At 34.7% G+C, this 24,454-nt stretch overlaps 5 protein-coding genes across 13 annotated transcripts; 3 read left to right on the top strand and 2 right to left on the bottom strand.

Annotated features, from left to right (window-relative positions):
• Window positions 1–587: 587 nt before the first annotated feature.
• LOC127255097 (probable BOI-related E3 ubiquitin-protein ligase 2) lies at window positions 588–3,590 on the top strand. 2 transcript variants are annotated; one of them, XM_051280474.1, is made up of 4 exons: window positions 588–1,103; window positions 1,514–1,626; window positions 2,134–2,417; window positions 3,005–3,590. In XM_051280474.1, exons 2-4 carry the CDS (start codon window positions 1,518–1,520, stop codon window positions 3,491–3,493), a joined length of 882 nt encoding a protein of 293 aa, XP_051136431.1. In that variant the 5' UTR covers window positions 588–1,103; window positions 1,514–1,517; the 3' UTR covers window positions 3,494–3,590. The 2 variants fall into 2 exon arrangements, with proteins under 2 accessions (XP_051136431.1, XP_051136430.1); XM_051280473.1 differs by having other exon boundaries at window positions 3,002–3,590.
• A 1,375-nt stretch (window positions 3,591–4,965) lies between these two features.
• LOC127255149 (uncharacterized) lies at window positions 4,966–5,355 on the bottom strand. Its single transcript, XM_051280543.1, has one exon. It carries the CDS (start codon window positions 5,353–5,355, stop codon window positions 4,966–4,968), a length of 390 nt encoding a protein of 129 aa, XP_051136500.1.
• A 4,896-nt stretch (window positions 5,356–10,251) lies between these two features.
• On the top strand, window positions 10,252–14,144 carry LOC127255297 (uncharacterized). Its single transcript, XM_051280780.1, has 8 exons — window positions 10,252–10,874; window positions 11,490–11,523; window positions 11,599–11,766; window positions 12,322–12,411; window positions 12,489–12,554; window positions 12,623–12,714; window positions 13,608–13,655; window positions 13,749–14,144. Exons 1-8 carry the CDS (start codon window positions 10,510–10,512, stop codon window positions 13,867–13,869), a joined length of 984 nt encoding a protein of 327 aa, XP_051136737.1. The 5' UTR covers window positions 10,252–10,509; the 3' UTR covers window positions 13,870–14,144.
• Window positions 14,145–16,216: 2,072 nt separating this feature from the next.
• On the bottom strand, window positions 16,217–24,444 carry LOC127255231 (uncharacterized). 8 transcript variants are annotated; one of them, XM_051280686.1, is made up of 4 exons: window positions 24,321–24,444; window positions 22,473–24,150; window positions 22,063–22,381; window positions 16,217–18,564 (listed from the first exon to the last, which is right to left on the bottom strand). In XM_051280686.1, the coding sequence occupies exons 2-4, from the start codon at window positions 22,513–22,515 to the stop codon at window positions 16,422–16,424; spliced, it is 2,505 nt and encodes an 834-aa protein (XP_051136643.1). In that variant the 5' UTR covers window positions 22,516–24,150; window positions 24,321–24,444; the 3' UTR covers window positions 16,217–16,421. The 8 variants fall into 8 exon arrangements, with proteins under 8 accessions (XP_051136643.1, XP_051136644.1, XP_051136637.1 ...); XM_051280687.1 differs by having other exon boundaries at window positions 22,063–22,333; XM_051280680.1 differs by having other exon boundaries at window positions 22,063–22,796; window positions 22,893–24,150.
• Window positions 22,588–24,252, top strand: LOC127255148 (uncharacterized). Its single transcript, XM_051280541.1, has one exon. It carries the CDS (start codon window positions 22,588–22,590, stop codon window positions 24,250–24,252), a length of 1,665 nt encoding a protein of 554 aa, XP_051136498.1.
• Window positions 24,445–24,454: the final 10 nt, after the last annotated feature.

The following is a 24,454-nucleotide window of genomic DNA, read 5'->3' as shown; positions in this document are numbered from 1 at the left end:
ATAATTTTTAAATAAAAGAAAGGCTATATTATACAAAATTCACCTGTTGTTTCACGAAATTACGTCAAATCCATATACTTCTAAAATTGCATCAAACTCCTTTGTGATTTCATAAAATGCATCTAATACCATCGGCGGTCCTTATTTAATGGCATTTTGACCTAAATGCGCTGCAAATAAATTTTAAAATCTCAATTTTTAAATCTTAAAATAATAAATATACTTATTTTTCTTATATTTAGTCTAAAATTGTAGTATATTTACTAATTTTGAGACTAAATATAAGAAAAATAAATATATTTGTAATTTCAGGGGTTTAGAAATTGAAATTTTAAAATTTATTCAGCAGTTTGGACACATTTATGTCAAATACGGCTAAATAAAGATTGTCGAGATATTAGACGCATAGTTTATGAAACGCAATTTTAAAAATTTCAAAAATTTGGGATAATTTCTTGAAATTACATATAAATTTTGTACCATTTCAACAAAAAAAAAAAAAAAACCATTGAATTAACAAACCCAATGTGATACCATCCTAAATAAAGCACCCAAACAACTGAATACGCCCGTAATAAGGAACAACATTTTACTTTGCTTTGCTTTTCTCGATAGAATCGAGAGAAATCAGCCATGGCGGACAAACCACAAGAAAAAGTAAAACGCAAATTCCGCCAGCCAGTTGGGGTTGGGAGAATCGAGAACCAAAAACAAACTCTCCCACTCCGTCTCTCACACAACAACAACAACTGCATCAACAACATCAACAAGCGGTGGGTGAATCAATCAACAAGCATGACGCCACAGTCGCACAAAAATGTCACCCCAAAATATGGGGAGAAGAGAAGACGAGTAAAGATCCCCATTGATTTCTTCAACAACGACATCGAGCTCGCACCCCTTCCCACCAATGGATTCCTTCCTTATTTTTTTCCCCCAAAACAACACTTCCAACTCTCTACAATTCCCCACTTTCATTTTATTCACCCAATTCTCCCTCGTTGTCGTCGCTCCTTCTCCCAATTTCTCGTCCCCTCAATGTGGGTATTAATCGATTCGGAGTAATCGTCGCTATTGGTTATCTGAATCTGAGCCAATTTTTGGTAACTTTCTTCAATCTCGCTAATTAGGGTTTCAATTCAATTGCTCATATGATTTGTGAGTGGCCTTTCAATTAGGGTCAGTTGGTTTTTGGTTGGGGTTTGATGCTTATGGTGATTTCTTTCCTTATAGGCGAAATCTAGAAACTAGTTTAATAGGTAATGTTATAATCGTGGTTTCTGCTCATAGTTTCAGTGCAAGTTTAGGAATCCATGGATTGCTTGGAGGACTTTTGAAGCTTTTTATTTGTGTCTGTATCTGTTAGATTTTGATGTAACTTTCGATGACGATTGTGTTCTATGCTCTGCTTTACCTCTCTGTGTTGATAATCTATAGTTTTTGGTGCATTGAAGATTGAAATTTCTCAATTTGGGATATATGTAGATGATAGATTGGGGATTGTGATTTTCAGGAAGATGCTAGGAGGAGGAACTAATGGAAGTTCGAATTTCCCCGGTTTATCGGAGGCAAACGGTTTCCATTTCGACAATAATTCTATGCCTCAACTCGGATATTCACTCCAAGGTGCGTAAATTCTGCTTTATATGAAGCTCAAGACCTTTTTGTGTGTAGTGATTCTCGGTAGAAAGTTTTCGACGAGTTATGACTTTGATTGTTCATTTTTGGGCTTATCTAGCATGACATTGTGGCGAGGAAATCCAGAAATGAGTTATATATTGATTGATTGATTGATATGTTTGAAGTTTTCATCGATTTTTAAAAACCTTCGATTATAACATATGTTGTTACAATTCGCGAATATATTAACAATGTTGTAGAAAGTAAAGATGCTCATAATAGATTATATTCGGCAAGTCCTGTATTGATTGTTTGTGGATTTACGGATGTAGAAGAACTAGAAAATGGTTGAACAATTTTCTTTTGAATATCGATCATTACTGATCATATGCTGTACTTACTTAGCCATATGAGTGGTCTCGACTTGACCTGTTTGTCGTAATTTTTGTATCTTCCTTCCCTTTTGATCGTACCATTTTAATGTTTCTCATATGATGCCGAACTCTTCTGCAGCGCCGACACAGTGTGTTGTTGATACTGGCGCCGGAAACTACAATGGAAACGGACAAATGCCGTGCAATGGCTTTTTTCGGGACGAAACAGGCGGCCATTTAAAAGAAGTTCTAAATCCAAATCCCGTATCAACAGGACTCAAACTTTCTTGCAACACAGACCACAATTTACCAGTCTCTCTAAATCCGCAACTCAATCTTGGCCCCGAGCTTTCCATTAGTAGAGCTACGCCAACAGAGATTGATCGGCAGGTGCAAGAACTCCTCCACTGCGCTAAAACTCAGGTAGAAAAAATCTTGTACCCTGTTCAGGAATCAATCTATATTTTTCTAGGGGTGTCAATTCGTATTTTTGGGTCGTGTTCGTGTCGGGTTGAGCCATGGGAATAGCAAAAAATCTGTCAATCCGAACCCGAACCCGAAATTTGACCTGAAACCCTAGACCCGAACACGACACGAATTCTTTCAGGTCGGATTCAGGTTGACCTGAAATAGTTTCAGGTCACCCGAAACCAAAACAAACCCGGTACAAAACAGACCCGCAAACTTAAAAAAAAAAATTAAATTAAATTTTAATTTTTTATATTATTTTAATTTATAATATATTTTAAATATAAAATAATAATAATAAAAATTTTAGGTCAACCCGAAATACAAAACCTGATTTTTATATTTCGGGTTATCAGGTCAACTTGAAACACGACAAGAATTTTTTTCGTTTTGGATTCGGTTCGACCCGATTTTTTGCAAACCCGAAATACAAAAACCCGAACCTGGAAATTTTCAGGTCGAACGGGTTCGGTTTTTCGAGTCGGGTTTAATTTTGACACTCCTATATCTTTCGTCGTATTTAATACCTAATTGTATAGCAGGAAGAGAAAATCTTGACGGGCATACGGGAGATAAACCAGCGACACACGATGTCTGTGCTCAAAGGCCTGGAAGAAATCGTCTACAAAAAATTATGCGAGAAAGAGGAGAATATCGAGAGCATTAATAAGAAAAACAAGGAGCTCGAGGAGAGGATAAAGCAGGTCGCCATGGAAGCACAGTCGTGGCGCTTCCGAGCGAAGCAGAGTGAATCTGTGGTGAATGTTCTAAGGAGCAATCTTGAGCAGATTGCGGCGCAGGGGACCTGTCCAGCTCCTGAAGGTTGCGGGGACAGCGAGGTTGATGATGATGCAGTATCGAACTACTCGGGTCGAGCCCTGCCGAAATGCAGGGCGTGCAACGGTAAAGATGTGTCTGTCTTAATCTTGCCTTGCCGGCACTTGAGCCTCTGCTCGGATTGCGAATGCTATGTCGCCGTTTGCCCCGTCTGCCGGCTGGTGAAGACGGATACTGTTAATGTGTCCGTGTAATCGTATCGACGCTGTAATTTTTATTTTTTCTGTTTTATGTGTACTCCCGTGAACCCTTTGTTAAGGTATACATTTTATTATTTTCGTTCGCCGAACACATGTATTTCCTTTTTCAACTTACAACCGATTGCATGGAGTCGTGCTGGTATATACTTATTGCTGGCTGCATGACCCATGAGTTAGCGACTGCGGATTCTCACGTTATTAAAAAATAAAAAATGTCAAAAGCAAAATACATTATAGAGTGTGGGGTGGGGCACACACTTACATATTTTATGGGGATCAAACTTCCACTGAGAGGATTTAACCACTTGAGCTTTATATTCTCGACAACTTATTAGTTATCGAGAATTAGCGACAGTGGATTTTCACATTATAAAAAAAATGCCAAGGAGTGGGCACACACTTACGTATTATGGGGATCAAACTTCTACTTAGAGGATTTTCGATAAATTGTCAGTTATCGAGAGATTATGAATTTAAACTTCACTTGAACTTTATATTCTCGACAAATTGTCAGTTATCGAGAGATTATGAATTTAAACTTCAAATATTTCTGTTTGTCGAAAAATAATGGCTAAAAAGATTCCTACATTACAAAAAAAATATTATAAAGTGAGCAAACCGAAGTTTAAACCTTCTTTAAATTTGTATTATTTTCTATTTATTTATACCTCTATCATTTGTAGAACTTACATAATTTTATACTCAATCTATTTCAATTAACAAAATATGTTACTCCCTCCGTCTGATGGTGCCATTTTTATTTTTTATTTTATTTTTGTCTATTCTAAAATAAGGGCATAAAAACTATGTTGAGGTCACGAAAACTAAAAAATAAAACAGTAGTATTTTAAGATAAAATGGGGTATGTAAAAAGTAAAGTGAGATATTATAAAAACTTATTAAAGAGTTAATCTATAAGTAGAAAAAGTAGTGATAAATTGATTACTCCCTCCAATCCCACTCCAAATAAGTCTTTTGCCGTATCCGTAGTAAATTAAGAAATAATAGTATTTTATTGATAGGTGAAAGTGTGTAACAACTTTTGATATTTTTGTCACTTTATATATAAAGTAATTTATATGTGTAATGATATGTTTGTAATTTAGATAAAAATTAAAGATATTTTGGTATTAATGTACTATTACTTTTACTGCAATAGAAAAAAGATGTTTGAAGTGGTGCAAACAAAAATAATAAAAAAATGCACTTTGAGTTGAAACAGAAATAGTATTATTTATTAAAGTAAAGATAATAAAATTGTAAATAGATAAAATTGTTTATTATAAATAAATTATACACAATTTTACAGAAAAACAAAAAACCGAAATTATCATCACAAACACAAGAAATATCAAATTTTATTGTACATATGCATACAACAAATTCATCAAACAATACTCACAAAGATCAACATATCAAATATAAAAACTATCATTGCATAATATGATTCTCTTCTTTAGGTAACTTTAGCATCCTCCTCCACCTCCATCTCCACCACCGCCGCCGCCGCCGCCGCCACCACAGCCACCCCCAAATCCACCGCCTCCGGAAAACCCGCCTCCACCTCCATATCCACCCAAGCCACCATATCCACCACCACCGCTAGAGTAACTACTTCTGCTGCCACCGCCACCGCTACTACTGATAACTGGTTTATTGGGCACATGAGCGGCAGCCACCGCCGCCCCACCGCTAATTTTTGGCTTCTCGGCAACGGCTGTTGGATTACTTTTAGGCTTTTCGCCTTTCTCGACGTCCCGATTCACCGGCTGGACTGGAGGGGTGGTGATTACTGCCTTTGCTGGCTTCTTTTTCTTGCAACATCTGCAGAGACAGCATTGAAGAAGAGCTTTCATCTTTACTATGTTGTAATGAATAATTCTGATTGTTAGAGCTTCAATATATGCTTTTATATATATATATATATATTTGTAGAATGTTCTTAGAATGTGATAAAGGAAACAAGTTCGAAAATGCTGTGGTGGGCGCTGACTTTGTGATGAAAGACTTTGATACAACTGAAATTTGGAGGAAATGAAGCATGCATTAGGGTTTTTATCTAAGGTTTGATTTTTTTTTCTGTTAAATACGTTTGTGTATTTTGACTTTTTTTTTTCTTTCTAATTTTCTAGATAATATATATATATCAAACATTATATTCAACTTCTAGATAAATAAAAACTTAAAAATTAAAACCCAAAAAAAAAAAAAAAAAAAAAGAAGAAGAAAGAAAGAAAGAAGAAACCTTGAATCTTAAACAGGCCTCTTCCTTTTTTTTTTTTTTTTTTTTTTATTATTTGATTTAGAGTTATTTAATATTTTATGAGAATAGTTGTATTTTTTTATTAAAAATATGAGAATAAAGACCTTTTTGTCTCATCCTTTCAAATCGATACAAGAGACAAAATGGATTAATGGAGTTAGTCAAAGTGATGACACAAATATAAATATGCGCTTCATTCTATTTATGTGCATGCAAAGGGAATTAAATAACCTTCGATTTGCAACCACATATATAGTAAGCACATTTGAGACATAATTTAGAGAAAGAAATGATTGTTTGTTCTCTCACTCATGTCCCATCACTACAAAAAAATAATATATTTGTAACGGAATTCCGTTCTTAAAGTTCACGTAGCTAACGTAATTCCATCCCTGATTCCGTCTCTAATATCATTAGTAACGGAAAAAGTTGATTTAAGAACGAAAAAATCTTGTTACAAAATTTATATTTTTTTGTAGTGCATTTTATTTACATATTTTGAACTTGTATTTGACACAAAAATTCACTGGAGGAGTTGCCAGAGGACGGATTTTTCAGAGGTCCAATAAGAGAATGCGACTAGCTCTGCCTTAGTTTGTGGCTGTTGTCGCTACGAGCTTGTGACAATCAGAACCTATTAAGGTATTCCAAAATTAGCCATTGCAGAGTAAATGAATTGAAAGAGTTTGTGGTTATTTTTGTGCTGTAATCAACACTGATTATGGGTAAACTACTTCTAAATTGAGATCCGCAAATGTAAGTTGCTTTAGAACCGAACTGAGGTAATACATATTTATTTTATATATTGCTTTAGTGTTCCAAAATTTATTCATAAGGTTGTTATTAATGTTAGTTAACTACATTTTTAGAAGTTTTTTAAGTATTGAAATCTTGGGGAATATTAAAAAAATTAATATAATAAGTAAATACAAATATGAATAAAGTTGTATAGTTAAACAAGGATATGTGCATATTGCTAATCTTTTTACTTGGTCAAATAGTTTATAAAATCAACTTAACACACCTTAGATAAGGAGACGTGACATTGAGCAAAAAGAAAAAAAGAAAGAATAAGAAAGAGACGTGTCATTATTATCAAAGAAATAAAAAATGAATAACAAAGCAATTGCCTACCCTTTTCTTCTTCCATATTTTTTTTTCCCATAAAAAACATGTAAATTAATCTGCTAAAAATAATGGATATAATTCATTTTTGTAAATTAAATTTAAAATTTTTCCAAAACTAATTAATCGATGAGTAAAAATACTATGTGTCGATGAAAACCAAAAAGGAATGGTTAAAGTGGGTTAAATAGGGATGGTCTAAGAATAATTAACTAAATTGTTAGTTAATTATCGACTATCGAGCAGTGAAACTTCACACAAATTTGGATGTGTTTATATACAATTAAATTGTATAAAGTGGCATAATAGCATGTCTAGGACATGGATATGCCAATGACTTATTTTGCTCCAAAGCCCAACCAAATCCATGAAATAATCTCGAGTCGAACCCAAAAATATTATAGCCCAAGAAACTACAAAAAGTTTAAAATCAGCCCAACATGCATGCATGTATTTGGATTTTGAAAATTCAAATTAACGTCACACTGATGGCTAGCGCTAGCCATCAACCACTTGATTTACAAGGATTTGACATTGATGGCTGACGTTGATGACCGACAATTTTACCTCAGGGCAGGGGCGGCTCTTAGCCGAAATAAGGTGAGCGACTGCTCAGACCCCTAATTAATAGAGGACTCAAATTTTAAAATATTACCCATTTATTATTATTAAATTTTAACATGTAGTTTATATTTTTTCTCTTTATAATTATCCAAATAAATTTTAAAATTAAATTTTAAATTTCTAATTATATATATTTTTCCTCTATTCTTTCTAGCTAGTCTCATCTCATCATTTCAAATTCAATCGTGGTCTACAATTCTCTACCTCCGCATTGCGCCCACCCACTCAGACCAAACTAGTGTCACCTTTTCTCTTCTCTCTCTTTCGCCATCACTCAGTCATTCTCGCTTTTCAAACCTCCGGACAGTTCGTCTTTCATTTTTTTTTTTCTCAAATCTACCACGCACAAACTGTCACGTTAAAATTCATTATCCAATCGATGTCAATCAGATATTATTTTTAAAATATATTTTAACAATATGTTTATAGGGCCTATAATATATTTTTGCTGGCCCCAAAAAAGTTCGAGACGGCCCTGCCTCAGGGCAATGATTTCCGGAGGTTTCAACTTGAAGAATTGAATTCTCCTATGTTGGAGTTAGCTATAAAAGGGTCACAACACATTCTCTTCTTTTTTCTTCTTCTATAAATTCTTCCATTGAGTTTTCCGGCAATCTCCATCCTTTCTTTTACCTCCTTCTTATTTTATTTATCAGAGCTTTGAAATATTGAGATGTCACCCAATTTAGAGATAAATATTGTTTTATCCTTGAGAATATTGCACCGCTTACCGAAGGCACTATCAAGTCATAATCATTTTGAGAAGAGAAGTTTTTTCTCGACTCGATGTAATGATTGAATTTATTCGATTATAATTTTATTACTTTCATTCTCACAGTTATATTACTAATAATTGAAAACCGATTATCTCTTCAATACTATGATAATATGCCATCCACCGATCAACTTTCCGATGTCATCAATGTTGTCGAAAATTTGATCATGGCTCCAACTAGTGTTGACCTACCCATGAGTCAACCCCAGAGGTTATCCTCGGAGCTAGTAAACTCTACCACACTCCTTATTCTATATCCTTTAGTATTATCCTTATTTATAAATATGTCACAACCATTTACATACTCAATTTTTAAAAAAATTTCTCTTACTTCATTAACTTATTGTACTTTTCAGAATATACCTAGTTTATGTAACAATTAATCAATATAATATTATATTTATTACTTATATTTATCTCAAATGAACGTATATACGGTGGACGGAGAGAATATATATAATATATATATATATACATATAGCAATAATAATAAACAAATCAACAAAATATCATTCTCTCTGATACCCCAGAACTCCACATACCTTATAACCAAAAAAATTATATATAAACTATAAAAACTAAACAAACATTCTTATCTTATGATTCACTCACCTCTAAAAATTTCCTCAACTAACATCACTCTTTCTGCTCAGCTTTCCTCCCTAAACTTTATGGATCAAATTGAAGATTATATGGTCCAAGCCCAATAAATTGTCGAGCGAGCCTGAGCTAAAATGGTCATGAATTTTCACGTCCGGCTTGGATTTCGTTGGACCTAAGCCTATGCAAGCCGGCATGGGCTTGGTCGAGTCTAAAGCTCTACGGGCATGCTTAAACTTAGTTGGGCCTAGATATATTTCGGTTTGTTTTGGCTAGATTGGTACCACGCCCGTCATAATGGGCTAACCAAATCGGGTCTTGAGCGAAATAATTGGCTTTGAATCATTGGTTAGGATCAGCTGAGGGTGTGTAATTTAAGAGGTTGAATTCTCCCTTGGCATGGTTGAAGTTTGAGGTTTGATCCACGGGAAAGTGCGTTAGTAAAAAAAATAAAAAACAAAAAAACCATTTGTTAGGATCATTGGAATTATTTTGTATGGCGAGAAATGTATAGAGGAAAATGAAAGAACTTTGTTAGAACTTATAATTTCTATAGATGAACTCAAAAACTCTAGAATTATTCAAGAAAAACGCAACATTCTTTTTGAAGCACCAATACCATTGGGTTATATAATTATAGATTGTACTTTTCCGTCATCAAAATGTATGTCTATTTGACCGGGGATGCATTCTAAGAAAAAAAAAGTAAAAATAAAAATATTTTCTTTTTAGAGTAAAAAAAAGTATAAAAATATGGTATTTTTTTACTCAAAATGGGGTGGGGGAAAAATAAATTTAGATGACAATTAAAAAAAACAAAAAAAAGAATAAATTTGAATAATGCTACTATTGGTTTGGAAAGATTTAGATATCATAATACTGGAATTTAAATTAATGAATTTGAATTTTTTTGAATTTACAACATTTGGTAATTAAAACTAATTACTTGGTTACAAAAAGTAAGTGAAATGATATATTATAAAGCGTAACTTTTTATTATTATTTTTTTGAAACATTAATGGAAATAAATTTAAAATATTTATTTATTGTTTGAACATTTGTGATATTATACACACAATATATATATAGTTCTATTGGACATTGCAAAAATTAAATAGTCTAAAAAATTGCAAAGTAATATATATATATATATATATTGAGAGGGGGGGGGGGGAGTGGGGGTGGGAGAAGGTTCTACTCAACCATAGCTTTCCAATTCTTTAACTTGAAGCAAAGCATAATGTTATTGTATCATCTCTAACTTATCCACAGTCAGTTTTCCCCAAAGCATTCCATCCTTTCTTTGCTTGCAATTAACAATCTTATTGCCTTTTAATTTCCTCATCATTTTCACATTTATCATTTTACAATATTATTTCATCATCACAATTCATCCTTCATCCTTTCCTCAGATAGACATTGTTTTCTTCCAATTTTTCATACAATTATTATTCTCATATATTATTACCAAGAAATTAATTTATGCATCAATTCATCCTCACTTTGGTATGAATTTCTCTCAAACAACTTCTAATTTTGAGGCTCTTAGAAGGTATCTATTCATCGGCCCGGCCCGCGTTCATAGAGGCGCATATTTCCCGACTTCTAGAAGGATCGGACAACATGAGTCTATTCGAGTTCATTACAGGATCAACGAGGTCGTGGCAGCCAGCCACGACGGTCGACACGACCACCGTGTCTTATTGGATTAATTGGAGGGTTTTGTTGTGCTCCATATGGATTCTTATGCCGATTATCTTCGCCTCTTCTATCATATCAAGACATGAACGACATTGTTGTTCTTTAGGACAACATAAGCACCAATGTTGTGGAGTCTTGTATGAGGATCAAGCGTGGAAGCCGTGCCTTGAAAGTGTCCATCCCGGCTGGCTTCTCGCCTTCCGAGTCTTCGCGGGCTTCATACTTCTTACAATGCTCGTCCTCAACGTTGTCGTAGATGGTTCGAGCATTTTTTACTACTATACTCAGTAAGACATTCTATGAATGAAATTTTGTCATAAAGCTTAAATATTTAGATTAATAATCTTTCCAGACTTAAAAAATATATATTTGATTTAATAGAAATAGATGTTATATATGATGTTTTTAATAGATAATAAATTTTTAATGTAATATTTTAAATGAAATTTAGATATTTGATATAAGATGTTGTTAGAGAGAAATTTTGATGAACAGAGGAAAACAAGTTTTGAAAACATAAAATAAACAAATTAATTAAATTAATTCGCTGGCTTTCGGGGTGTGTTTGTTTGGAGATTTGAATTTTGAGTTGGAATTTGAATAGTAAAAATTTTGAATTCGAATAGCTGTATGATGCGATATAAATAGATATTTATGTAATGTTTTGAATTTAAAATTTGATTTTTAGTATAATATAAAAAATAAATATTTTTAAGAAGAAAATTTTTCAAACCAGAAATAAAATTATAAGTAAATTTCCTATATTTCAAAAGATTGAAACTAAATTTCAAAAGATAAGAATATCAAATGTAACAAGATTTCTTTCGATTAAAATGTTTGGATCATTTTTATATCGATCTCATTGCTAAATGTACTAAAGATGTCACAACGTTGTCCTACAGGTGGACTTTTACGCTTGTAACGATATATTTTGGGGTAAGTTTGTCCGAATTTGAGCAAACACTTCCTTAGTATGTTTCATTTATTTTGACATAGGAATCGATGTTGTAGCTCGGATCCATGTTATCGATGCGCGGATGCTACCGATATAGAAGCCTCGAAAAAGAGCATTTTGACGCCGAGCATGGATCCTACGGATGGACAAAAATCGTGGACCTAAACCAAGAACGTCGCGAAAAGGCCGGATTATTGTCCCGTGTCTACCACATCATTTTTCAGGCAAGTTTTGGAGCTGTCCGAACATTCATTGATTCCTATACTACAAGAAAGTTGAAATTTAGCTACAAAAAAAATTTGTAGCAAAAGGTAATAATTCATAGCAAAAATATTTTTGCGACGAAACTCATTACGTCGCTTATACAGCGTTAGTAAAGATTTTTTGCGACAAATATGACTTTCGTAACAAAAAATAAGTTTTTCTTGCAATAAAACTTCAAAATATTTATATAGCTACGAAAATATGATGTTGTATTTATAACAAAAGAGTTTTAGCAATAAAATATGTTTGATTTTTGTAGACAAATGATTTTAGCTTTGAAAATCATTTTGTAGCTAAAACTTTTTTGCTATGAAGATAGAATTTTTTAGCAAAAAAATTTCAACAGCAAAATTAATTTTATAGTACATACTTTAGTTTTAGCGATAAAATTAATTTTTGTTACTAAATGACACATTTTAACTACAAAAATATTTCATAGTTAAAAATATTGTAGCTAATTAGATATTTTTTTGTAGTGCTACACTCCACTTTTGTAATAGCTCTTTAATCGTCAGATAAGCGCGGGAGCTGTGGTGCTTACGGACATAGTCTTTTGGTTTGTTATAGTTCCCTTTCTTGCAACAAAGGATTATAAACTCAACTTCGTAAGTTGTCTTCGATTTGGAAATTAGTATCGGTTGTGGTTTTTGATTTGGACATAAACGAACACTCCCTTTCGCAGTTGGTAATAAATATGCACTCGACCAACGCTGTTTTCCTACTCATCGACACGGCTTTGAACAGCTTGGTAAGAAGGAAAAATCATTTTTACAATTTTTGTTCGTGTGTATTCATTTGTTTTCTTAAATCCGGCAGACATTCCCGTGGTTTCGAATCGGCTACTTCCTTCTATGGACTTGTTCATACATTCTTTTCCAATGGATTCTCCATGCCAGTGTGTCTATTTGGTACAATTCTTTCTTCACTCTTCTTACATATGAAAATTGTTAAAGATATATTTAGAAAATATATATTGTGTTTATTCACTCAATATTTTATAACGAAACAATTTTTCATAAATATTATTAAAAATGTACAAATATACGCACATTAATATAATATATATCATCCACTCATAAAAATCAATTATTCAAATTAAAATATTATTTTTTATATTACCAACACTGTTCTCATGTCACACACAAAAAAATCAATTCATCATCTAAAAACTTTTGTGAACACACTGATTGTATTTATAGTAGTGGTCTTTAGAGCTGTAAAACAAACAAATAGTTTGCGAGTTTGGCTCGGTTCGGCTCGTTTGAGTCCACTAAGAGCTTGTTCGTTAAGCTAAACAAGCCGAACACAAACATAAATTTTGGCTCGTTATGTCACGAACGAGCTTAAGCTTGCTCCTGAACGTTTGGTAGTATTTATTAAAAAATTAAATTAATAATTTTATATTTAATAAGTATATATATCTTTATAAATATTATATTTCATTCTATTTTTTATTTAAATTATTAATAAAAATTATAATTATTATTAACTAAATTTAAATTTTTTAAAAAATAAATAAATAAATCAAATAAAAATTTTCTTCACGAGCCGAGCTGAACACGAACAAAAAAATTGCTAAACGAACCGAGCTCAAATATGACAAGTTCAATTTTGTTTGGCTCGTTTACAGCTCTAGTTGTCTTATTTAAAATATTTGTGAAATTCTTGACTTATTTAAAGGATGTGTAGTATAAATATCTACAAGTTCTTACGATCAAAATAAAGAATTTCAATTTCATGTTCCAATAGAAAATAATGTTGCTAAAGTTTTGTAAGAGGTGTTTTCGTGTCTGAAAAACAGGTGGCCTTACCCCTTTCTCGATCTATCATCTTCCTACGCTCCATTACTGTAAGCCTCTATTCGATCCGTAGTAAAGGGAAAATATTTTCGATCATATGTAGGTAGGTTAATGAGGGCTTATGTTAATTACGAATGCTGCAGATATTCGAGCATTGCGCTGCTACACATACCGTGCTACGGGATTTTCTTGTTGATCGTGAAGGGGAAGCATGTTTTGTTGTCGAAATGGTATCCTCAATCTTACCTAGGAGTTCAACAATGATTTCTTGTAATAGGCGACGACACTTGTATTATGCGGACATTCTTTTAGAAGCCTGTTTTTTGTGCAATCCGAGAGCTCGATGATTCAAGCTTCTTTCGCGTATGCTCTTGCGAACTAGTCTTAGATTATCATATAGTCGAATGTTTTGGACATGTAGGGCTAAACGCCACCAAACTAAACGTATACCATGTTAGATTATATAAATACCGACTCACCTAAAAGCTTAGGGATACGCATTATTTATTTATTTATTTACAAACGACCTGGTGGGTTTATTTGTGGGATTCTCCCTAAATTTCACTGTTTATCAATTTTTTTTTCCAAAAATATCAAATTATACACCTCTTTTCATTTTTTATATTATACTAAAACTTAATATTATATTTAAAATATCACATCAATATTTTGTATCACATCATACTATTATTACAATTCAAAATTTTTACTATTCAAATCTCAAACCCCCAAAACAAACGCACCCAAACATTATACTTTTAGGTTCTTTTTTAAAAAAATTGTAGTTTTTTTTTTTTTTTAGTTTATGTATTTTGGACTTAGATTTGTAACTCTATAAATAAGTACGTTTAATTTTCTGTTGTTGCAATCAGTTTTCGATTATTAATAAAAAAAAAAAAAAAAAGTTTCAATTTTTTTTTCTACAATTATTCTCTTGTTCGACTATTTCAATTCGTACATCAGCATCGTAAGGTGTTGGCTTGTTTCTTATCCAGAGATCAATTCTTGTTCTGGTTCTTGAAAGATAAATAAATAAATAAAAATGTCCTTATGGCCCGCCATTAAAACTTGTCTGTATGTAAAAGCTTGAGAGTATCATAAAACACCATTACTAAAAAGCAAAGAAGAACACAATGCAAGCTGTAAAGGCAATCCGATAATTGTAGTAAACTCAAAACACATTTAATTTGTTCATCTACCAAACATTTTCTATACATCAGTCTTGTTGAAATTAATTTCTGTGGCGAAAGAAACACATTTGGGAAGAAATCAAAATCATGGCAGCTTATGCATCTCTTGTGTCTCTTATGACTCTTATAGATCAGATCCAAAGTCATCCACGTCCTCCGATTTTTTCTCGACAAACAACACATCGAATCTATTAGCAAGAGCATCACTTCCTTGCAAGAGTTCCTGGAGTTGAAACCCCACGAAGCTATCGAAAAAGCTGATGATACCTTGTAAAGTGGCATAGCAGATGTGGCCTATGCTGCTGCAGATCTGATTGAATCCCATATAGCTGATGAAATCTAGGGTGGATCGACTAGTCGTGAGGGGGACATCAAGAACTTTGATCAGGATATGCACAAAGTAATAGTGGTCATGGATTCTATCACCATGGAAGCTATGGAGATGAGCGACAGGATTGGGAACAAATGCTTAATAGATGGTGGTTCGAAGAGCTCTCCTTTGGTTGTGAGGAAGAAGGGCATGGTGGGGTTCGAGGATGTCTCCAAGAAACTCTTGGGCAAACCTAATACCCCGTAGACCATGTGGCAAGTAACCTGAAGCATCGGGGATTTGAACCCATGACCTTACCGGATGTATTAATATTTTATTTTTTTGATAGAATAGAATATATTTTATATATATATATATATTAAGAAATGTGTCATTAAAAAAAATATTTTTAGTAACAAATCTTAGTTTTATTGAATAATATTTATTTATTTGATAATATTTTTTATTTGAAAAAACACACCTAAATTCTTTCATTTTTAATAAAACAACAATTCTTTGTGTTGATTAGTGTTAAAAGTACATACAACACATAAATGGAATTAAAAATATGTGTGTGGTATTGGATTCTTACAATCTGTTTTCAATTGAAAAATACATACAACACATATTGTATTGTCTTAATATACAACTGAAAATTGCAAAAAATTATGTCTGTATACATTATAACTTTTGTCTTATATTTATTTGTTGACAAAATATATCTCAGATGTTTACAAAATTCTATATTTTTATCATTTGGTCGCACGTGGTGTGAACGTTGCGCAATCAAATGACAGAAATAGTAATTTTTGCAAATATGTAAGTTCATCTTTTTTTTGATTTAGTGAAATTATGTCTGAGTTGGAACCTTCTAAATGTAGGTCTCTTGCAACCAAATTGGGTTCTCAATTTCATGTATTTTATTTTTAAACTCAGAGTCTGCGTATGTTGTTTGATCGTTTCATGAACTGTTTGTGGCTAAATCTGTTTGGATAAATTGTGGTGCTTTTATTTGTTTGTTGTTTGGTTTTGAGCGAATTTGGAGCCAACAGAAATCAATGGCAACAACGATTTATCACGAACACAAGCAATGGATTCGATCTAGACTCGTAATACCTTTGATACCAAAGGAAAAGATTCGGAATCGTTACATCAAGTTCTTGAAATTTTAGCGTATTTTGTTATATGTGTATACGTAGTTTCCGAAACATGAACTAGTACAAATCTCGAATCACCCGAGCATATCGAAGAATCGAGCCTTACGGGCGCTTGCAAGTTCGCGACTCATAGCGATGCGATTTTCGTGTGATTATGCATTACATGTCTCGATGTTCGCCTTCGTAATAATTAAAGTTTCGATCATTCAAACTTTCTTTCTTCATCAGCGCTCGCCACTCTTCGATTGTAGCCATCCGATCGAGCGCCAAAAATGGCAGCTCGAGTTGCTGAACAAGAGCAATAACATCTTCCGTTTCGCCCAAAAGAAAAGCTGCTCGACGAACGCTTCTCTCCCTCTCTTCAATGGCGTTTCGGCGACACTTGTTGGTTATTACATGAGCCATGTTCGTCAGACACGCACCCATTATGTCTGCAACCGTTACGGACAGCTGCTCGAACAATCGCTCGCCTGTTTCGTCGCTGCCCCCGAGTAGAATTGCGCTCGAAATCCTGTACATGGAGTTGGCTGCAATGACCCTTGCAGGCCAGTTAAGAGGATTTCTCATCAGACAGTCTCTAGCTTCTCTTACAAAATCTCGAACAGTCAATTCGGCGTTATTACAGAGCTCGCGTAAGATTTCGACAGCTTCTTTCCCCTTGAGAGACGTTTCGTGAAGATCATTGTCCTGCCATTTATGAAACAGCTCGACTCCTACCCACGCGACGTCCGCAGCCGTTCTGATGTTCAATAAATTGCCTTTTCGATCGAGCGCTTTATCAACAATTTTTAGGAACGAAATCCCTTCGGTGACGCTGTCCAGCAAGCTTCTCGATTTTTTCTTTTCGACGTTCGGGAGAGCGAGGGCGATGCTCGTAAGCGTGATCACAGGTAGAGCCCAGCAGTAAGGAAGTTCTTGAGAATGAAGATTCGAAACTTCCGGATTATCAAATCGCATCACTCCCCCGAAGCTGCTTGATCGATACAAAAGTTTCAATAAATTCTTCGGCTTTTTCGACTTACCTTCACTAATAACGTCGTCCATTTCTTTGCAGATGTTCTCCAGCGTCTCCGCGGGAAGTTTCGATTCCCCTTCGAGAAGTATCACGTAATGATCGACATCAATCTTCGCTGTATCGAACACACATTTTCGAAGCTTCGATCTTCGAATGTAGCTAAGAGTGAGAATAGCCGGGCTCGATAAACAGATCGAGATTGCGAGGAGTACTTTGCTGGTAATAACGAGAAGAAACTGCGCGAAAATGGTGAATCGGAGGACTAATCCTCGAAGATTATGAACGACTTTTCGGAACTTGAGATGTCGAATGTTAACCGATAACGATCGTTGCTTCCAATCGAACATCTTCTGTGTCCAGTAGCTCTCGACTACAAACCCGTTTTTTATTTCGTCGTTTTTGAACCTGAATTTGACGGCAACGAACCATCTCGACGCCGGGGCTACGGTGCCAACGACTACTCCAACCGTCTGCGACAAAAGTATCCATTTTGTCGACCAACCATAGCTCGAATCGTATAAATTGAAGATCTTGTACTTCATCGCCATCCGAAGCTCGAGCAAGACAAAAGCGAGAGCGACGAACAACGAGACGGCGCCGGACGCGGCGCACGTTACGGATCGCGCAATCACGAATTGCGGCGAACTAGTTTTCGCCATTAGCCAATATTTCTTGATCGCGACTCGAAGTTCATTAGTCGAAATTCTCCCTGTACTGACTCCCTCTTCGTCCAAAGCTGATGTATGCATTTCCCGATACTTCGTCTCGAGGTACCATTTCATCGACGGGATCATCAACGCCGATGAGGCAAACATGACTAACAACAGTAGCATCGCGCTGACAGAAAAAATTTCCTCGGCGAACGCCAACCGGCCCCGAAGAAACGACCGGAGCTGAAAAACTTGGATCACGACATTCACGGTGACCGTGACGACAAGAATGCCTAAAGCCGCGACATTCATAAGAATGTCGCGATCGGTCATCGACCCCAACGACGTCAAGAAATTCGCCATGGAAGTCGACATGAACACGAGGCTTCCGATCTTCGCTAGACGATCGGTGACGGTGTACATCCTCGTCGTTAGATCAACCGGCAGCTTCATTGCCACGGCGAGCAGCGTCAAGGATACGGAATTAAGCGAGAAATAGCTCGACGGGATCCAAAATTTCTTCGACCGGATGCCGCGGACAGCGTCGACGGCCATGCCGAGCGAGCATAGAAGAGATGCTCCGGCGATATAGAGGCCTATCCATGGCACAGGAGCTTCGAGCTGTTTATCGACATCACTGTTGGTATAAAATCGATCCCACAACATGGCGGAATAGAAAAAAAATAGTAAAAACTTGTGGAGAAACTCAAAAAAAAAAAAAGAAGAAAAGATTTGGCAAAAAAGAACTGCTAGGATCGAACGTCTGTGTTTTATTCGATGTTTTTTCTCATACATCAAGTCAATTTTTTTTTTTTTTTTTTTTTTGGGTATCTTTTTATTTGTGTGTGATCCATTTGTTTAGACAATTAATTAAGTTAGGAATGAATTAAAATACACATTTGGAGAATTGAAAATTGATGGAGAAGGACAGAATGTGTATTTTAATTACAATCCAGGTCAGAGTTGGGACAACATGTCTACACAAATCATATTAGATCTACAGATTTTTTTCGATTTTTCTTACCACAATAGCAGCAGAAGAAGGTAAGATATGGTAATTCAAAATAATATAGATGAAGTAGTGATAAATTTATGATTAGGAAACAATTCAACGTGATTATAATAAAGAAAAACATATATATTTTTTAAAAATTTTCAAGAAAGCATGTCAATAATGTAAAAAATAAGACTAAACTGTTTTTTTAGTCAGGTAACTGGACCTCCTTATCATTTTAGTCCGTGAGTGGAGCACCTGAGGTGACGTGTCCACCAGATGTCGCTGACCTGGCGGGACACCTGGCGGACACGTCAGGTCCGGCGAGCCACGCGGGCGTCTCCGGTGTCGGAGGACTAAAATAGCGAAAAAAATTTGCGACATGTTCCACTTACAGGACTAAAATAATAAAAGATCCAGTTACGGAACTAAAAAAAACAGTTTACCCAAAAACAAATAATGCTTAACATTGAAATTTTTACTCTTTTTTTTTAAGTTGATTTATTTTTATTTTTTGTGTAATTGTTGAGCTTTTATATAATATATATATAGGATTAAGCAAATGGTGATTAAAAAAATAGGGAAAATTATTTAAGTATGCAAGAAGTCAATTAGAAACCTAATTGTACCAAACACCAATAACCACTAACTCTAAACTTGCAAGATAATACAATCAATCACTTGCCAAATAAATGAAACACCACAAACTTTGTGACAAATCCCATAAAAAATAAATAAATATTTTATCAAGGAAGAAGTACATTACAAATTAAACATGTTTATATATGTTGAAAGACAACAATTACCAAAAATAAAATAAAACCTAAACACTAAAATGCAAAAGTAGATCTAGTGGTAGCGACTCGTGACAGTAAAGTCTTGGTTCAAACTTCGACGCCTTCATGTCCATCTGTCACACATAATTCGCCTAATATGACTTATTTGTCAATAAAAATTTATTGACCTACTCCTCTTTTAAGAAGTCGTAAAACTTAACTCATTTTGACAGCTCTACTCACAATAAACAAAACCCTATTGATCAATGTATTAATACATTTTTCAACAAATCAAACCATATGGTACCGAAAAATAAATAAATAAATAAAAATCGAAATTTATATATAACTATTCTATTAATCAATCAATCCGATTTTTCAAATATATCTTAAAAAAATGATTTAAAAGTAATGCTAAGTATAAAATTAAAATTTATATTTTTTTCCACTCTTAAATGACCACAACTATATATAGTCTCCAAAAACCTCTTAGCAAGAATACACAAGGGTTATGCTAGTAAGTTTGTTTGTGTTTCAATTTTATTTTAATAATATAATATTTATTTTATTCAAAATATCATATTTAAAATACTAGATTTAAAATATATTTTTCCTTCTAAAAAAAAGAATTCAAAACATCCAAAAATACAAACCAACAACACTTAGACCTCATAATAAATCTCCTCAATCAAATCACTTTTTGAAATAATTGTGTTTACTTGTCAGATTTTACCCTGATTTTACTATTCTAACTTTTTTTTCCCTCCAAAACATCAAATTAAATACTCAATTTTTTTTTTTTATTTCATAAAATATTATATAAACAAAATTTAAATTCATAACCAAATAAAACACCCTACTCTTATTAAAAAATAAAAAAGAGGGAGAGGGGGGAGGGGGGGGGGGGTTTCCTTGACCTTTTCTTTGTAAACAAACAATTTGATATACCTTAAAGTCAGTCAAATAACAATAATTCAAAGTATTCTTTTTATCTATTTCACGAACTCATTTACTATTGTACGAAGGATTTTATAAAGAGGAAAAGCACTATTGAATAAATATGTAAAAGATAGATTTTTCTAACCCAGTGAGGGAAATGGATACTCTATCTAAAGCAATTAAACAAAATTTGCAAAATTGCTTATAATACATCTATGCAATATTTTAAAAAAAAAAAAAACTCTGCACAAATTATAAGCGATTCTATTCAAAAATAAATAAATTCTAAGATACATCCTGCAATTTCTAAATCATAAAAAAGTGGTACCGACTTTCTAAATCATGGATAGGTTATAAGCAATTTTGCCAAATTCCATAGTAGATCTCCAAGATGCATATAGAGCTATGCCAAAAGGTAAAATAATCATTAATCATTACAAACGCAAAATTGCTTATAATCAACCTGTGATTCAAAAAGTCGACACCATACTTTTCCGTTATTTAAAAATTGCACAAAGCTCTATGGTGTTTAAGAAAACATTGCACAAATTTCCTAAAAATTGCACGAGAATAATAGAGAGCCAGAGCATGTATCCAAGAATAAAAAAGGGCCAAGGCCCTTACTCATCTCCAGAGGCGGGGACAGCATTGAGCTTGCCATCGCAAGCTTAAGATTTTAGTATTTTACTAATTATTAATAGTTGAACCTTTATTATATTTGGGTTTTTTTTATTTCATTGGGTTTGTGTTCCACCTAGGGTATAAATAAGGCTTAGGATTGTTTTTTTGAAATTCATTGGATTTCAATCAAGTTTTGGATTTTAAGCCGTCTGCTGTTTTGGGCAAACAAAGTTTTCTCGTTTGATTATTCTTGATTCTGTCGGAGAATTCCTAATTTTAAAAAATATTGCATGGAATCCCCTAAAAATGAGATTTTGTGCAATATTTTAAAAACACAAGAAAATCTAATGCAATTTTTAAATAAAAAAAAAATTAAGCGAACTTTTCAAACTACATGTGGATTATAAATAATTTCGACTCATACAGTGTAGGTGCAGTAACTAGTAAGTAGCATAGGATTCTCCTTTTTTAATCAACAACTAACACTTTGGACCTTACCAAAATAGTAAAGTCAAAGTCAAAGTGATAACAGTGTCAAGTGGTCAACCAAAACACTTCAGCAGCCAAAATGGAACAAATCAAACAATAAAGCCTCATCAGACTTAAGATCTCCCTTTTCTGGCAATGAGTTGAAATTCAAATGATCATATTTAAATGGTTGGTTGAAGTTTGAACACAACTGTTTTTTCATTCATTTTTAAACTCGAAAATTATATATGGCACTAGCTATCGAAATCGAAATTCAGACAGATAATAATTCCTTAAGTTGAAGAAAAAAACAGACAAAGCCAGATAGATTAGGTACCTCAAAAGTGATTCTCCACCAATGCCCGGGAACGATACTGCTTTATCTGCAGATGTCGAGAAACAGCTCAATGGTCCAATGCCATGGATAGGGATGTACGTTGCCGGAGCATCGCTGTCTTGCACGCTTGCTATGGCAGCCGATACCTTCCAGGGATTTCGAGGCAAGAAATACTGGTTTCCCAGTAAGTATTTTTCGCTTAACGCCACTTCTTTGACACTACTAGCCGTGGCTATGAAGCTTCCGCTGGACCTCACAACTCGAATGTACGCTGCCACGGATAGATTGGCGAAAGTTAGTAGCATGATCCTCATGTCGACTGCGACAGGAAATTTCATGACATGTTTAGGAGTAATGAATGATAGAGAAATTCTGATGAATGCAACGGCTTTATGCATTCTTGTACTTACCGTCATAGTAAATGTCTCTGTTCAAATCATCCAAATGCGGCATTACCTCAGAAATAGAAAGTTCTTTGCTGAAGAAATTGCGGCAACTGTTTTCATCCTCCTTTCGGTTGTAACAATGGCTTCTTCAGCTGTAATGGTACCAGAAACGAAGCGATACCTGCAGTCCAAGTACAACGAAATGCTGAAGATGGCTTCGGATGAACAGTTCATGGAATCGGTAGAGGATGGAAACTTTTCATTCAACAAACTCAGGCTGATGATTCAGAAACATTGGGTGATGGCAGAAACCAGCAGCCCCCAATTTGTGATTGCTAGATCCGTGACCTGCACAGCCTCGGGAGTTATTTGTATGCTGGCGGCTCTTGCTTTGTTAGAAGCTGAGATCCGATTAGTAGTACAGTACATGAACTGTAAACTTACTGCTTCCAAATACGATTGGTCGATCAAGTGGATTCTTCTTTCGCAGTCCATTGGTGTGGCCGTCGGGAGCATTGCCCCGACACTCAGATTCTTCACAGCAATAAAGCTCAAATGTTGCAAAAATGGCAAATGGAGAACCATGGATGAATTCAAGGTCGAATCTTACTGGACACGAAAGCTTATCAAATGGAAAGAGAGCTCTTTCCCTCTGCAAATCAGAAACCGGAGGTGGAGAAGGATTCTGCACAAGACAAAAGGACTAATTCTGAGCATTCTTGTCCGAGTTCAGATTCTTGTCGTAAGGAGCAGCAAAGTGGTTCAGTTCATTTCTTTCTGCTTCGCAATTCCAATCTTCAAAACACTGAAGCATTTATCCGGCCCGTCACGCGTACATGGGATTCCAGAATCAACATTGGATGTAGATCTCAGTCGGTATGTTCTACTACTAGAAGGCGAATCGAGGCTTCCTCAGAAAGTCCAATCCAGCATTCTTAATGAGGTGGATAAACTGATTGAAACAGGGAAGAAGCAGCAGCCGAAGAACCTGATAAGCCTTCTTCATAAAGTCGGGAATTTTAAAGGGCTGAGAGAAGTCGACAAGAACCAAATCCCAAGCCTGCACTCTCAAGAACCTCCAAAATGTTGGTCATTGCCACTGGTGACCTTAACAAGCGTCGCCATTGCACTTCCGAAAATCCCAAAGCAAGAAATTAACTGGCTTCTGCAGAGCGTCGATGAAGGCCTATATTATGTGAAACTTATTGAGAAAAGCATGGACAACGATAGAAACTTGGCGAACAGCATAAATGCAGCAGATGTAAGTTGGGTTGGAGTTGAATTATACCTGAAGTGGCTGGACAACGACCTCCATGAAACGTCTCTCAAAGGGAAAAACTCGAAGGAGATACTGGAAGAGCTTTCGAGCAAAGCTGAGAAGACTATTGTGGAATTCAAGAAGGATGTTAAAGATTCACTGATGGAAAATCCTCTCAACTGGCCAGTAAACGCCATAGCAGCTAACTCGATGTACAGGACCTGCCAAAGACTTCTGAGAGCATATGATGGCGATCATCTTCGAATGGATGAAGGACTGTTCCAACAGATATGTAACATGATTGCAAATATAATGGCAGCTTGTCTTACCAACGTAACGCACGTCATAATCATGAAGTGCCACCAGAAATCCATGAAAGATAAAGAGGAATCTGTTCGTCAAGCAGCTTTGTTGTTGGGCGAAACTGAAGAAATTCTTCAAATCCTTGAGATACACAGAGGAACAAGATCAGATTCGGATGTATCAGAATTTGTAGATAAATGGTGTAACCTAATAAAGAGGACCCAATCACAATTTTTCCAGTAAACATTGTTCGTCGCACATACTAGAGTGTAAATATGGAAATCAAATTCTTTTCTTCTCTAAATATGTACCTGAAATGAAAAAAGAATCTCCTTTTCATATCCGTCCCCAAATCGTTTTTGCAACAGAGGCCCTCCCCTGCACCAAAAACCATTTTCCGACGTACAGACATATAATAAAGCTGCAAACCCATTGGACCACCGGT

The sequence above is a fragment of the Andrographis paniculata genome, unplaced genomic scaffold (genome assembly GCF_009805555.1).
Source record: "Andrographis paniculata isolate CXL003 unplaced genomic scaffold, ASM980555v1 Contig53END, whole genome shotgun sequence".
Lineage (NCBI taxonomy): Eukaryota > Viridiplantae > Streptophyta > Magnoliopsida > Lamiales > Acanthaceae > Andrographis > Andrographis paniculata.
Note: the sequence above shows the minus strand (reverse complement) of the source record. Positions and strands in the feature narration are given on the sequence as shown.